The 15,402-nt window shown below is 43.1% G+C and overlaps 3 protein-coding genes across 3 annotated transcripts; 2 read left to right on the top strand and 1 right to left on the bottom strand.

The window, feature by feature from the left end:
* Window positions 1-722: 722 nt before the first annotated feature.
* LOC311318678 (sialidase-3-like) lies at window positions 723-3,198 on the bottom strand. Its single transcript, XM_084450078.1, has 2 exons — window positions 2,966-3,198; window positions 723-2,577 (listed from the first exon to the last, which is right to left on the bottom strand). The coding sequence occupies exons 1-2, from the start codon at window positions 3,185-3,187 to the stop codon at window positions 1,570-1,572; spliced, it is 1,230 nt and encodes a 409-aa protein (XP_084306204.1). The 5' UTR covers window positions 3,188-3,198; the 3' UTR covers window positions 723-1,569.
* A 1,313-nt stretch (window positions 3,199-4,511) lies between these two features.
* On the top strand, window positions 4,512-8,248 carry xrra1 (X-ray radiation resistance associated 1; the record flags this gene model as incomplete). The annotated part of the gene is made up of 14 exons (XM_084450309.1): window positions 4,512-4,583; window positions 4,680-4,752; window positions 5,008-5,105; window positions 5,234-5,382; window positions 5,687-5,791; window positions 5,880-5,940; window positions 6,280-6,406; window positions 6,515-6,604; window positions 6,720-6,838; window positions 6,945-7,259; window positions 7,366-7,525; window positions 7,632-7,747; window positions 7,875-7,980; window positions 8,094-8,248. 14 exons carry the CDS (start codon window positions 4,512-4,514, stop codon window positions 8,246-8,248), a joined length of 1,746 nt encoding a protein of 581 aa, XP_084306435.1.
* A 2,129-nt stretch (window positions 8,249-10,377) lies between these two features.
* Window positions 10,378-14,085, top strand: pold3 (polymerase (DNA-directed), delta 3, accessory subunit). Its single transcript, XM_084449602.1, has 12 exons — window positions 10,378-10,504; window positions 10,740-10,795; window positions 11,091-11,190; window positions 11,437-11,476; window positions 11,607-11,739; window positions 12,015-12,273; window positions 12,456-12,528; window positions 12,636-12,792; window positions 12,904-13,013; window positions 13,166-13,257; window positions 13,374-13,452; window positions 13,608-14,085. The coding sequence occupies exons 1-12, from the start codon at window positions 10,448-10,450 to the stop codon at window positions 13,814-13,816; spliced, it is 1,365 nt and encodes a 454-aa protein (XP_084305728.1). The 5' UTR covers window positions 10,378-10,447; the 3' UTR covers window positions 13,817-14,085.
* Window positions 14,086-15,402: the final 1,317 nt, after the last annotated feature.

The raw sequence follows: 15,402 nt of genomic DNA, 5'->3' as shown, positions 1-15,402 counted from the left end.
TTAAATTTGACTTTTTGACTTAGCCTCAAGTTTTTGGGGCGTGTCAGTTCTGTTGGTCACTGTATGACAGATGTTTTTTCTACACAAAAACATAAAATGAAGCTGCCTCTTTTCAACCTTCATAATGATATAAAAGTACAATGAATGTTTCATTTAAGTGAGAAAGTAGGCTTGGTACCGTATTGGTATTCTTGTAACGTCTTAATATGCGACTATATAAGTTGTAAATACACCATACATGCTGAACATCTAACATGATTTTATACTGCTCTATTTTTGTACTGTTTATTACATGTAGTTATTTTATTGCTATACAAAGTAATGGGGCCTTGAGAATTACTTGTTCCCCTCACATAACATTTTCTCAAAATAGTAATGAAATTGACAACACAGCATTCAATTTCAGATTTTAATTTGATTAGTGGAAAATACATGATTGAGCATGCCTTTAATAGTACATAACTGACCAAGGTTTTACTATACAGGCATGTGACGGAAGATGATAGTAAGATATCAATGTCAGCTTGTTGGATGTCCATGGCAGCAGGCAACGCTGGGAGGGTGGAGGTAGTTTGACCCCAACCCTAGCCCTACCATGGTGAGGAAAATATTTGGCACATAACTGATGAGCATGAAGTCAAATGTTCCAACAACTACCGCCTCAGTTGAGCAGTGTTATGCAAAATGGGTAACTCCCCCCTGATATACTGTAGAAAGCAACATTTTGATAAATAAAACTTTAATATTCCTGTGGATGCAATCTTGGTAAAATGAACAATGAAGTTAAAGCATTCACAGTGATCGATTTTCATAAACAGTGCAAAATTAAGTGTTCCGGACATAAAGTGCTTATAGGGATGGAATGTCAGTTCTGGCGAACAGCAGTCGTCCTGGGTACTGGAGACCCATGCTGGTTTAAGAGGAATTCCTTATGAATGGGAAATGAGGAAAACTTATCATGGAAAACAACCCAGAGAGACTTTGAAGTGGTCTGGTCATAGCATGAGAGGTACAATAGGCCAAATTATTTTCACTGCCGGGTTGACATGCATGAGAAACTAAGCTAAGCATCCTCCCAAGCTTTATCCTCCAGCAGCCTTACTATCTCTTAGCAATGAGGTAATTGTTCCAACCTGCACTGTGATTGGTTGCTGGAATTGCAACCAAAGGACAACATTTTGCTTCATCTCAAAGATGACATTGGAGATATTTACGCACAAAAAATATGAGTTCTGAATAAACCACTGATAAAAGATTGTCATTCAAGGACATCATGCATTGTAGTCCATGGTCAGTCATTCTATAATAATAAAAACAAATTACATATACTTGTTTTCACATTGATTAATATTACATAGCTTTGACATGGGGTTGTAGAATCGGTAGAGTGGTACAAAACTACTTTACATTTATAAAACAATCATGCTCTATTTTCTTCAAGACACACACTAACAGAGGGATACAGGTCATATTGTGGGTTCGTATGTCCCAACTGTCTGGTTTCAGGTTGAGGACGAGGATGAGGAGGGATTGGACCAGTGTTGTTGACCGCTACTGGAATAACAACCTTTAAAGTCCTTTCTTTTCCTTCTTATTGACGGTCTGCATGACATCACTCAGAGTAAAAGACACAAAGGCGATCTGTTCCAGCTCGTTGTCCGTCCCACACTCCATCAGGCAGGCGAAGTGCTCCCGGTCGGGGCTGTAGGCCAGGTCAGAGTAGCCGCTGGGCCCGTGGTGGATCACCCAGGGCCGGTCCCAGCCGGAGGAGTGCAGGGGCGAGCGGTTCAGGTACACCCCCATGTCTCTCCTGCTGCTCTTGTTGGTGGGGTGGGTGAAGAGCAGCCATGTCTGCGTGTCCGGGGACAAGGGCGACGTGGCGCCGCCTATGCTGTCCGCTTCGTCGTTCGGGACGAATTCCGGAGCGGGGAAGCCGATCACGCTCCCCTGGCAGCCGCGGTGGGGTTCCACCAGCTTGGGGGCCAGACGAGGCTTGTCGAAGTACGCCCCGCTGCTCTCGCTCAGGGCCTCCACCCTGTGGCCCCTGGTGTTCCGGGCATTGCAGTAGAGGTGGCTCCTGCCCTCGTGGTCTATGATCTCCGCCATCTCACACTCGCACGACTTCCGCTGAAGCATCTTTCCCATTCGCCACGTCTGACCCAAATCGTCGCTGTATATGGAGAGGGCGCGTGGCTGCACTGTGAACGGGATGGGCACGGAGAAGCATTTGAAAGGGACGTAGTAGGCGTAGGTCGGGATGATCATCCTCCCGCTCTCCAGCTGGATGCCGTGGCCGGGACCCACGGCGAACGTGGCCCACCTCCGGACACTTTTACCAATCACACTCTCGGTCAAGTCCTTCGTCTGGCTCCAGGTCTGGCCGCCGTCAGTGCTGGTGACGTAGCAGAGGCGGGCCTGGTTCCGGCCGGTGATGATCTGCCGATGCTCCGGCGTGTTGCTCAGGATGCAGATGAAGAACAGGAAGAGAGTTTTGGTGTTCTTCTCATAAACAGGACAGGGGTTCATGGTGCGATGCAGGGGCAAACGTGCCGACAACAGCTCTTGAGATGCGGACCACTAGAGTAAACAAACAAATGTTAGTAATAACTTTAAAAGACCCCTTGGAGGAATGTTTGGCTCTGCATCGTGCTTATACAGTATACAAGAAAATAACGGGGGTGACACAAAACAAAGAGTACAAACATCAATACAAAAATCAGTATATAAATAACATATTAGAGGTATCTGAGTAGGCCGTGGGGGGTTAAGAATTGTGGGCAACGACTGGACTGTGGTTCTGTCAGCTCCGAAGCCTGCTATGTAAAAGAGCCACGGCCCAGGTGGGTATGAATGACTGCTTTGTTAACAGCATACATCAGATGAGACAAACATACAACTTTACTGTTGACACACACTGAATATAGTCTACAACATCACATTAGGGTGTAGGTTGGTGATAAATCACCTGAATGGATCCATTCTGAAGTGTCCCTCTCCTCATTACTAGAATTTTAGCATCACTGTCAGACGGAGAGCTTCGCTGCTCTGCGAAGGCGAGGTATGTGTTCGTCTCCTCCAGGTAGAGCAGCGCTGGGATCCTGTATGTGATCCCAGTTGGCTCCTTCTTGAACAGGGTCGTTTTCTCGGGTTGCTTTTCATCGCCTTTCTTTGACGGTGTGTTGCCCATGGTTGATTTGAATTACCTGCAACAAAACGATATCACATAGGCTACACATACACACACATACAAGTAGGCTACTGCATGCAAACAGGCCAAAATCAGGATTTTAATTTGTTTCATAGGCTACATAATTCTCGTGGTAAACGAAAACGAACATGATGATTAGCTAGTTTGAATGTGGCCAGCTGAAGAGACATCTTCAATGGACCTTTAAAAAAAAAAAACATATAGCTGCTGGCTTTAAAGTATCTGATCATTCGACCGAACCATTTCTACGATGAATGTAGTGTAGGCTATTAAACCCGATTTCTACGTAGGAGCTAATCTAACGGTAGTCTCGACATTCAATGCAGAATCTAGTTGGCGTCTTTCTAAGCACCATAGTGATAGGCTAGGGCGACAACTGAGACGAGCTACTTACAAAAGCAAGCTTTACATGTCACGCCGAAGTATACCGTTGTCTGGTTATGGTTTTACATTGCTACTAAGCGGTTTGCCCATGATTGTTTTTTTCCTCGCAATTGGAGACGCGTGATGTTTTTTGATGGAGGCTCTTCTGTTGAATGAGATGATGGTGAAGTTAATGCGCTGCAAAAGAGACCGAAGATACTCTACCGCCAACAGCTGGACGGGAGTATAGCTACCCTTGTAGTATGTTGCTAGGATACTGGAACCTTGACCGATACAAATGTTTCGACAAACTATAGCCTATCTATACATCAATGAGAAAATGTGTGTTTTCTGTTACTTTTCGGTAGTTTGGGGCAGTAGGAAATTGGCGGAATCATAGGTGTTCTCGTTCATTCAGAAGCAACAGAGTGATGGCTACATCAGAACTCTACAAATTAGACGGGGACAGCTATCCCTCAAATTGTTTTCCCATTCGCTCATTCTTTCATCAAAGAAAAGAAGGTAACATTTACGTTAACATTTACCTACCAGACTCAACTCTGCAAATTGCAACAACACTACAGGTTCACTGAGCGAATAGGCTGCAGTGTTTGTGCTTTTGCACATTCAATAACTGAAAGACTTACTGATATGCTGCCTTGTCACTCTACAGGAGCTGGCCATTGGCTTGTGGCTCACAGAACTTCAGTGGAAAATAGATACAGGGGTGGTCAAAGTAGTAAATTGGGATACAGGACTGCCTCAAACTCAATTGTATCTGAGAGCACAAGAATTGAAGACCTCCCTGGCAATATATTAGATGGCCACTTACTGGTAAGCGAGCACCAAGTTTGAGTTCTTGATATGAAATTACAGACACAGTCAATAAAATGCACCAGCAGTGGATCAAACATTGAATTTGCTAAATTGTCCCTTATAGATGACATTGCATTGTGTGGACAAGCCATCTGACTTATGCTCTGTTAACATCAGTGAGCAAAGACTGAACTCCGTAAGAATCCTTCAAATTGTTAGAGCAATCGTATTAGAATGTTTGGAGTCATCTTTATAATCAGTTTAGAATGATTGTATTTTTTGTTTTCAACAGGTCAAACCAGAAGATTTTGTGGATTTTATCAATGTTGCATACATCAACGCATCTGACAACTCTCTTTCAATAGGTTGTGATATCATGTTGTATAATGTTCATTTAGGTCCCAATTCATACCATGTCATATGTTCTGATACACATCACACATAAGTCCTGTGTGTAGCCAGTAGTCAGAACTAGAAAGCTGTGCTCATGGTGTCTCAACCAGAACACATAAGACCAGGTCTGCATGGGGTCTTGAAGATTGTAGAACCAAAATTGTCCTTGAGCTGCAAAGCCATTTTGTGAATTCTTATCGCAAAACTCTTTCCATTGCTTGTTCCAGAGCCCTTTGGCAACTTCCCCTTCTTACGTGAGCTTCAGCTGTCCTTGAATAGGCTCTGCAATGTTACATTCAAGCCTGATGCCTTCCCCCACCTGGAGGTACAGTGACACCCTATTGGATACTGAGATAGATGCTTTCACAAATGCAGTTTCTCATTTCACATTTAACTTGATATTGAAATTAAGAGTCTAAGATGTATGAATGTAAGCTATTTCATTTGAACCAGATGTTGGATTTGTCCTACAACAATCTATCTCTTGCCGACATCATGTCCATTGGTCGACTGCCCTTTCTGAAAGTCCTTCATCTCACTGGAAATGAGCTCCAGACTCTTCCTCCTGACCTCACGGCCCCCTGTCACGGCCACTCACAGCTGTGAGTTCACTCTGTGTTCATGTTCAAACATATCTAAAATTCCCTTCCATTATTCTGACAAGTCAAGTCAAGTCAAACTTTATTTATAAAGCACATTTAAAAACAACAGTGCTGTAGAGTGGGCTAAAAGACAGACAGACCCAGTCATGTGGCCAGCCTGTCTTTATGGTACCAAATTGCTATGGTATCCTTATGCCATTAGGGGGCAGTAGAGTAGAGGATGACATAGATGAGTAGCTAGAGGTTAGACTGTACAGTATATATTATGAAAGGTATAACAGTATACTCCACTCCTATTGAACAGGGCAATGCATGATGGGGGCATGCGGTTTAGAGTTCTCGAAGTGCTAATGCTTGATGACAATAAGCTATCCTCTGGGGTCTTCAGCAGCCTTGCCAACCTGAAAAGGTCAGTTACAGATTCAACAGTTGGTAAATGAATGTGCACAAAGAAGAGTGCATTCATAATATCATAGATTCCTGCTTGTCATTTTCAGACTACACCATTTAAACCTGCAGGGAAACAACATCTCTGAGGTTCCATACCTGCAACAGAAGGTTTTTAACAAACAGTATAGTGAAGAACAGGACCTTGGAAACTACAGTGGCTCTGCTGTTGTGGGGCTAGGGACTAAAGAAGCCACTGGTTGGTATATTAAAGCATTCCAAACTGATATGGCTGTAAGACATCTTTCAATTCCATTGCTTACCAGTGTTTAACATCTATATTTTAAATCTAGCTCTCTCGGATGATTCAAAACACAAATCTGAGAATATCAAGAACAACTCAGAGGTAAATTTGTGCTGACCTCTAATCTCTTCATGATCAAATACCTCAAATCTCTTTGTGCTCAAAGTTTTACTAACATGTTAGATCATTATGCATGTTCTCTTTAGGAAGAGCTCAAGGATAATTGCCAGAGTCACATTTCCTTTGACGCTGTGGACATAGAGGAGTTTTCTGGACCACTCACTTTGCCCTTACCAGAGCTTAATTTCCTTAATATGGCCAACAACAAGGTTAGTACAGAGCTGCTGTTCTGGATGTGGTGTAGACATGGTTGGGAAGCATTATGCGGTGAGTCAGTGGAGGCTCATTCCTGGATATTGTGTCATTATCGTCTTCAGATAGTTGAGGAAGAAGCACTTTTGGCTGTGGCTCTGTTTCCTACGCTGAGTGAGCTTGTGATTCACTCCAATCCATTAACCACGCAGAGGAGCGGTATGTAAGAACCTGTTACTCACATTTGATGGCAGTAGGGGTTTTGATCAGTATTTAATCTCTTAATGTGAATCAGGGATTTAATTAATGTGATTGTTTTGATGTTGCCATGCAGGTGATCCTCCATTGCTGACCTACTTCCTCCAGGAGAGGCTGGGAATCAAAATATGCAGAAAGAAAACACTAAGAGTTATGAAGCCCCCTTTGATATTATCTATCGACTCAAAACAAAAGGTTTGAATGTAAAAACGTCCACTGAATTCTGCTCAGTATTTGATATACAGTACGATATACATTTGAACATTCAATATGATCATTTAATCTCCCCTGCTTGTCCTAGGTAAAAACTAAAATTCGGAAGGTACCAAAGGTGCCCTTACTGACGGCTTCTCCTTCCTCTTCCTCTGATGATCATGGACCTCTGGAGGAGAAAGAGGAACATGATGAAGATCGCTGTATGAGTCCTCTCTCCCAGAGAAGCAGATCAACAGAGAGGTCTGGCTACTCCTCACAAACCAAGTTGGAGGAGAATGAAGAGGCATACGCAGGGAGAACAGATGGATCTCTGGTGATGGATGGGTCTGTGGTGATGGATGGTGCAGCTGAATCCACAGCTGACACCTACCAAGATGGAGAGTCATTCTTTGTTACCCAGGTAACAAAGATCAAATTTGTGCAGTTTTTCCTGTTACAATATATTTTGGGTTTAACACACATTATAAGGTTGTGATTGTGTCGTGATGGTGGTCTGTTGTTGTCAGGTAACAGATCTATCAGATTCTGATTACCGTCCACTACTGGACCAAACAGAAGATCTCAAAGAGGTCGAGAAACAAAAGTTGGATGCCATCCCAGAGAAATTTAAAGGCTATGAAATATTATGGGATGCAAAACCAGATCCCAATATGGTGGAGCCTGTAGGTGAGGGCGATGATTAATTGTAATAGTGTTGTATGTGTGACTTGAATTTATTATAAGCAATTCTACTTTCTTGCACTGGTATTTAATGCAGTGTTGTGTGTCTCAGGAATTCAATTTACTGTCAGGATGTTGGAACATGCCCTCCAGAATCCCCTTATCTACAGAGATTCTCTGCCTAAACTCGACGGCCTTCAGAAACCATACATTGAAAAGGAGAAAAAGGTTGTTATGTGAGCTCTGATTTTAGGATACTATGATACTGAAACATCATCGGTTACCATCTGTAAATACTGTGTGACTTATTCATAATCCATAGTCTAAAGTACAGGAAACCTTATTTCATTGACAGATTGGTATTCTACCACCCATAATACCACGAAAGCAGAGAGAGGAGAGGGTCCAGGAGATGCTCCTGGAAATTAAGGAGAGAAAAACTATCACCAAAGTCCCCCTAGGTATGAACGCCTTTTATTGTATTTCTTGTGAATATGAATGAGAAATTACTTAATTGTATGACTGCTTCTTGAAATATAATTTATTGAATATGTTCATTCCTTTTCTTTTTCAGACCATGTTTTAAAAGGCAAGGATGTGTCCAAGGAGCACTATGATGAGGCATTGTCTTTACTGAGGGATATGAAGAAAAAATACAAGGGGGTCCATATGAAAGCAGTGGAACAAGCAACACGTATGGAGTCTGAAAGGATCACCAACCAGAAGTAGCATTCACCTCACATTCAATATTGATGTAAAACAATAAAATGAAATGGTCCTAGACTCAGCATATATTTCTCATTTTGTTTTGCCTGCTGGATAGTGTTGTCATGTAGCCTGTTTATGTCTGTTGCTGTTTTAAAAACAAAAAGTTTTTGTGCGTGGCGACACGCACCATAGATAGCAAATGTCACTCCCTCCCTCTTTCCCTCCCTTCCTCCATCGTGTTGTTGACCTGCAGTTCTATGTTGCTACCACAAGAGGCAGTGGTTCCAGAACACCAAAACAAAAACACTGTGACACCGCACGATTTCCCGATCCTTGGTGGTGTAGTGGATAAAGTGGCTGACTCCCATGCCAAAGGCTAGGGGTTCAAACCCAGCTGTGGGAGATTTTTTGTCACTGGATGTTATAGAAGCTATGTAAAAATGTGGTTACCTGGTGGTGCTATGTCAGTTATTGAATTTATGTGCAGTAATTGAACATTTGAAATACTCCTGTTTTGAAATTATACCTATAGTATAGGTGTCTCAGTAATTACCCATTATATATTAGGCTATACTTTGCATGTATTTACCAGGTCAATGTTTAGTTTTTTCAGATGGCACCTGGACACTGCTAATAATCCAAGAGCTGTGCGCTCTACCTCTTTTTCTAAGCACTGGACTCTCACGCTGGAGGCCAGGGTTCGATTCCCGTTTGGGGACTTCTAACCACAACATCTCTTTTGCTCCTCTCTGTTCCCCTCTTTCAGAAGGATGGGAGAGAATGTATGAAAAAGCCCAGGCCGTCCCAAATCCTCAGGCCCCTCGGTGGTGTAGCGGGTTAAGCATCTGACTCCCATGCTGGAGGCCAGGGTGTGATTCCTGGTTGGGGATGTTGGGAACAATGGCATTCTAGGTTCTAGCCTGGACTAGGGAAAACTCCCAATTCTTTCCTTTTCTTTTCCTTCCCTTATGCCCTGACCCAGTTGGTTTTCTTAGTGCCTTTTCGACTGATAGATCTTGGGACCCTAGAACAGCTATTATGGCACAAAAATCATCACCCCCTCCCCCCATTCAGAATGTACTGTTGGTGCAAGTCCCACCACCAGCTCTTCCAGACTCCACCCCTGGGCGGACCAACCACCTCCAGTCCAGGGACCAGAGCAGTGTGCATGACCCTGCCCCCGCTCACTGAAACCTAAACCGTCTCAGATTGTGCTTTTTCTGTAGACTCAGTGTAACGGGAGGGACAGAATCCACATAGCCTCTCGGGTTTTGGTAATAGTTCGCTCTTAGACTGGAAGGGCATGGTACATGTTATTGTTGTGTTCAAATTCGGCCGGAGGTCCGCCAGCTCGTCCATCGGGGACCCGCTGTAGGTCCGCTAGCCTTGTGTTATCTGGGTTTATCCCTTACCTTTGTCCAGAAACAGAAGTTAAACCAATTGCAGCAAAATAGCTAATGTTACAGGAATCATCAGTGTAACTGCTTTAGCCACTGACCGCTACCATTAATGTTATGGAAGCTGCTGCTAGTTGTTGTGAGCTCATGAGCTAACTGGCTATCCTGCTCTTATTGTGCTGGATTAGCATTGGAAGCATTGGAACTGATATGTCCAGACGACAAGACCTATCTTAATTTATCAGACATTATTTCATGTCATTTCAATTCACAGCTATTTCAGTGGCATGACTAGTTTACGTCCTACCAGTCCTGAACAGAAACAAGCCAGCCATGCACATAAGCCAGGCCTGACCTGGCCTGGTTATATGCTGCAAGAGAATTTCCCCATTGGGGATTATAAAAGTATTCTGTCTCTCTCTCTCTTTCTTTCACTCTCTTTCTCTCAAATGAGAAACACATTTTTAAAAACCGTTTTTAGTAGCAAAGTAAAAAAAATACAGGGGTTTAGATTTGGCTGGACAAGAGGAATTACTTAGTAATGTTGTATATCCAGACCAGATGTAGGCTGTTGCCAAGAATAATATAGGCTACTGATCGTGGATGTGCTGCTGGTCCACAAAGATGCACTGAGCTTATGCAGTCTTTGCAACAGTCTGAATACCTCGCGGTTGTGAACATGCCCCTGGCCCGAACACACATGACAGGAAGTAAATAAAGCTCCGGTATTCCCGCCACTGCCGCTGTTTGCCTAGAACTATCCACTTGTGTGTTGATGCTAGCCAGCTAGCTAAACCACAGGCAACCTTTTTAAAGTCACAAAATGGATGACCTTTATCTAGATAATATCGATGAGTTTGTCAACGACCATAATAAGATAGTAAGTGAACTTTCTAACGTTAGAGCTAATCTTGAGTGTTGATGGGGGAATAGTGCGAGTGCTAGCTAGCTAACGTTAACTAACTTGTTACGTGATGTACGTTACTGGCATTGATGGGTCCTACGAACGTCGCTTCAATCAAAAAGAAACTAGAACGGCATAAATAAATTTGCACATATGGTGTCTGATTACCATTTTGCTAAGTAAATCATGTTTGTGGCTTGTCTTCAATCAGGTCACCTACAAATGGTTGAGTCTCACTCTTGGTGTCCATGTCAACCTGGCCAAAAAGTGAGTACTTTGTGGTCTGGTTCACACTGTTTAATGCTAGCTATAGTTCTGCATTTCTACATTCTAGTTCTACATTCAGAGACATTTGTCATTTCAATGTTGCATGCCAGTTCTACATTTGGAAACATTTGTCATGTCAATGTTGCTGTCAGCCAGGCTATTTAGTCTAATTGCTCTTCACAGGTGTGTGGGAATGTCATGTCTGTCTGCCTGTCTCTGGTACGTTGTGCTCAACGACAATGAATCGTTGACGACATAAGAAACTATCTTCAACCAGTCGTGTGTTTTATTCCAGAATGCTGTATCATTACCTGGAACAGAAGAGGAGAGACAGCTCCGCGCAGCTCCATGCTACATATCTAGTGTCGGGCAAGTCGGTGGAGAATGGCCACATGGTAGGACGACAAGCTGAGAGGCCCTATAGCTTTTTACAAACACACACACTACTATTCACACTCACTCTCCATGCCTCTCTAACAGCAGCAACTGTACTTAGCTAGCCTGTTGATTGTTTACTTAATGCCTTGGGATTTTTACTTGAGTCCCCTTCATGGCTGCCTTGGAGATTCGGTCCTTGTTGTTAAGCTTGGCCGGTGTGATGCCCTCCGTGTTGATGATGAGGTCCTCTGTTTTCTCTCCAGTGCCATAAGGTGTCAGTGGTGAGAGAGGATCAGCTGGAGGGTAGGTTATACTCCTCATTTAGTTCATTCAAATTTTTATTTTAGATCGACAAGTTTCATGATTTAGTGTGTTTCAGATATCCTTTGCAAGCCACGGGTCCTTCCTTAAACTTTTTATTTTATTTTTGCAGATGTGAAATCGAAGATGAGCTTGACTGTCAGTGTTCATGTGTATAGTGTCCAGAAAGCTGTGCTCAAAGACAGTGGTCCACTCTACAGCGTTGATTATGATGCTGTGAAGGAGAATATGAAGAACTGCAGCAGGTATAGAGTAGTTGTCTATTTTCATATTAATAATATAATAATATTATTAATAATATAATTAATAATGTATTAATATTGTCATATTAAATGCATGTTTGTCATATAAAATGTTTGTCACATTGGAACATATGAATTATCTTATTAGAAAACAAGACGTTAACCCACTAACCGTTAAATAAATCATGTAGATGAGGGAAATCTGTTTCACAAGTATAAATAAAAGGTTTGAAATTAAAATGAAATATCTCTCATACTGTACCAATCTGTGAACACAGGTACAGCGCTATCCGGTGTGCTAGTGCCATTCCCAGGTGCTCCGCTGAGGTGCACGAGGCCCGTGAGACGACGCAGGCCCCACCGCCAGACACAGAGCAGGTCAAACCTGGCGTGAATGGGCACGCTGGTCTGCCTGTAAAATCCGCATCCAAGCAGCCCAAAGGAATCATGGGAATGTTTGCAAACAACAAGAGTGTGTCCAAGAACCCAGAGTCCGAGAGAGAGGTTAAGTCGGAGCAGAAAGAAGAGAGACCTGTGGTAGATACATGTTCTCTACTCTCTCTCTCTCTCTCTCTATCTCTCTCTCTCTCTCTTGTGCTCTGTAGATCATGTTTTGTTCTATACACAATTTCCTTTGTAGGCTGAAACCATAACTAATGCAAACCATACCAAAAACATGTTAGGTATTAATTAACCCGTTTATGTTTTTGATATCCCAGGCCGAGAGCTCCAAGAGCAAACCAGCTGTTAAAACAAATGCCATGACAAACTTCTTCGGGAAACAAGCAGCGAGTGAGAAGGCCTAAATCTGCACTCCAGTGTTGTGCGTCCAGCATTCTAAGTCATCATCTCTTCATTTGCAAGTATCTCTTACATGAGCACGCGTGTGTCCTCCGCAGAAAAACCTGACAAGACTGTGAAGGAAGAGGAAGAAGCGCAGCCGTCTGCCTCAGTGGAGGAGAGACCTTCAAGCCCAGTCGCTAAAGTCTCGGAGACGGAGATGGACGTGAAGCAGGAACAACCCAAGGAGGCTGTGGTTGAAAAAGACATTAGAAGGTTTGGTTGGTTGGTGTGACACTTATTGCAGTCAGCGTATGGAACTTCAGTGAGCAGGTCCTGAGTTCTGACAGCACTTGAACACGACACCATTCTCTTTCCACTCTGTAGCAAGACCAAGCGGCTTGACCTTTCTGACGAGGAGGAGGAGAAGATGGAGAGCCAGAAGAGGAAGAGGAGGAGGATAAAGAAGCCGCAGCCTGAGAGCAGTGATGAAGACGGTGAGATCAGCTGGACAGGACCTGCTCATTGTTCACAAGTCTTTCCATTTCTACTGCAGTTCATCTTACGTTTTCTAAGGCTTTTTATGATGATGATGATATGTTTTGCTGGGTAAATGACCTGGAGTTTAGTAAACTGTTGACTGTTTCAGTTGTTCCTGAGTCTCCCCATCAGGAAGGTGTGAGACACTCTTCGCCAAGTCCTGAGAGGGAAGTGAAGAAAGAAGCAGTTTCTCATCCAGATGTAAGCTTTCAAATTTTATTACCTGTTTGGGTACTAAACGCTCTGACTTGGAGTTATATCAAAAGCACATTTTATATTTCTGATCATGCTGTTTTTCCATCCATCCTTCTATCCAGGAGCACTCTGAATGCAAGAGGAGGAAAAGGAGGCGTGTCATGAAATCTCGCACCTTTGTGGATGAAGAGGGATGTATCGGTACGTAGCGAAATTAGAACATTGTATAGGTTTTGTTTCGGATTCAATGTTTTCATGCTGGCATTTTATACACATCCTTAATACCCTGTTCTTCAGTATTCTATGAGAACCATCATACTTCTGATGTATGATTAAAGAATGTCTGTCCTCTCCAGTGACTGAGAAGGTCTATGAGAGTGAGTCATACTCTGAGACAGAGGACGAGGTCCAGGCCAGTAAACCAACACCAAAGGGTCCTGCCCCAGCGAAGCTAGCAACTGGCAAGAAGGACAAGGAGGAAAAGAAAAACCTGAAGAAAGCTTCAGCGACCGCCAAGAAAGCAACCAAGCAGGCTTCAATTATGGGATTCTTCCAAAAGAAATGATGCAGGGGGACGAATTGTTCCTCTAGAGCTCTGTGGATGTTCTGTTAGAGGGACGTGGCGACCTTGAGAGCACAGCGCTCCGATCACAACACGGTCGTCCTGTGTTCCTTGGAAACAAAGGGTGCGCACGTTGGATGTTATTATTTGGCACCATTGTCTGGAACGTGCTTGGTTTGACTTTTTTCCTGTTACATTACAGCGTGGCATATTCACCGACATTGTCATGTGTGTGTCTGCTCGTCCTTCCCAGCTGTAGAAACCCTTGTGTGCCTCGCAGTGGATCATGTCTTGTATAAAAAAATATATATAACAAAAAAAAAGTTTGTCTTTTGCTTGCCTGAATGTTCAATCATCAAATTCATTAAAGTATTTTCATATAATTGTGGCTTTGATCTGTTTTAGCAAAGCAAAGCTGAAAAGCTCTAGGCATGCTGTTACTGCTATGTAATTAACTGAAGGTGATGATTTATTAAAATCATGAAATCACTTGAGGCATTGCCACTGTTGGTGTTGAAATACAACTTATATGGGTTTTATGTGTCTTTGTTCTGGCACCATCATTGGCATACTCTCCAGAGCTATGATTGATAGAAACAAGCCAGACTTTTGGCAAGGTGATTTTTTATCTGGAGACATTGTGTTCAAAGTAGAATGAGTGATCTAGTGCCACAGTTCTGCATGGTTATTTGCTGTTGGTTGGCACTAACACTAATGGTCAATGTGAGGGAGCAGCAGAGTCATGCTTTGTGAACACAGCACTCCTGTATCCGTGTGGACCTCCTCCATGAAAGTCCAAACACCTTTTGGGATTTCAGTGAAGTTTTTCCCTTTTTGTCCTCTGGAATAGTGTTGCTGAAACCCCAGGACAGCACGCGTTCCACATACAGTGGAGCCAACAGACTGATAGTGTCACTGAGGCCGGACGAGGTGTAGCTATGATGATTTGATGGAACTTTTTCTAGGTTTCTTAGGGCTGACTAAATGGCCAATTAGTGATTGTGTGCTCCAAAGTGTATCAGATAGCCTATTAGAAGAACTCTTTACTCTTTCTGACAGTGTCAACTTTGTTAAGTGCAAACTTGTAACTATTCTTTTCACTAAATGCATTTTCATACAATTTCGAGGATCAGGCTATGTACCTCCACATTATGGTCTATACTACAATTCAGTAATTTCCCCGTTCTTTCCCTCGTGATGTCATGGTCTTACCCAGCGTACGTTTTCAATTATATTCCTCCAGCTCACTACGCAGATGTGGAATGCCGGTTCTAGCCCAGGTGGAATAAATCAAAACGCATTTCACAAATATATCAAGTCATTCCACTTTCCGTTATCAAATACGTTATTAGGCAGCCAATCTCATCCCAGTCTGTCAATACATGGACGCTTTCATGTTTGTTTTTCAGTTATAAGTAGCTACAGGTATGTCGATAGGCTACCCCCCCCCCCCCGTTGGACCTGCACGTTGCAGCAACTTGTGTGCAGATACCGCGTTTGCGTTGCATGCACGTTTAACTTGACGTTGAGTGGACCATACACAAGTCTAAATTGCACGTTTCTGCAACATTGCTGCAACCTGATTGTGT

This window comes from Borostomias antarcticus, assembly GCF_949987555.1.
Source record: "Borostomias antarcticus genome assembly, chromosome: 15".
In the NCBI taxonomy this organism is placed as follows: Eukaryota; Metazoa; Chordata; class Actinopteri; order Stomiiformes; family Stomiidae; genus Borostomias; species Borostomias antarcticus.
The sequence above is the reverse complement of the archived record's forward strand: the minus strand, read 5'-3'. Positions and strand labels throughout refer to the sequence as shown.

What these genes read in the sequence shown, in the direction of transcription:
- LOC311318678 (XM_084450078.1), bottom strand. Translation starts at nt 3,187, where the DNA reads ATGGGCAACACACCGTCAAAGAAAGGCGATGAAAAGCAACCCGAGAAA. An exon ending in TTCAGAATGGATCCATTCAG is followed by an intron (nt 2,578 to 2,965) that starts GTGATTTATCAC and finishes TGTTTACTCTAG; the next exon opens with TGGTCCGCATCTCAAGAGCT.
- pold3 (XM_084449602.1), top strand. Translation starts at nt 10,448, where the DNA reads ATGGATGACCTTTATCTAGATAATATCGATGAGTTTGTCAACGACCAT. An exon ending in AGAAAGAAGAGAGACCTGTG is followed by an intron (nt 12,274 to 12,455) that starts GTAGATACATGT and finishes TTGATATCCCAG; the next exon opens with GCCGAGAGCTCCAAGAGCAA. An exon ending in AAGCAGTTTCTCATCCAGAT is followed by an intron (nt 13,258 to 13,373) that starts GTAAGCTTTCAA and finishes CCTTCTATCCAG; the next exon opens with GAGCACTCTGAATGCAAGAG.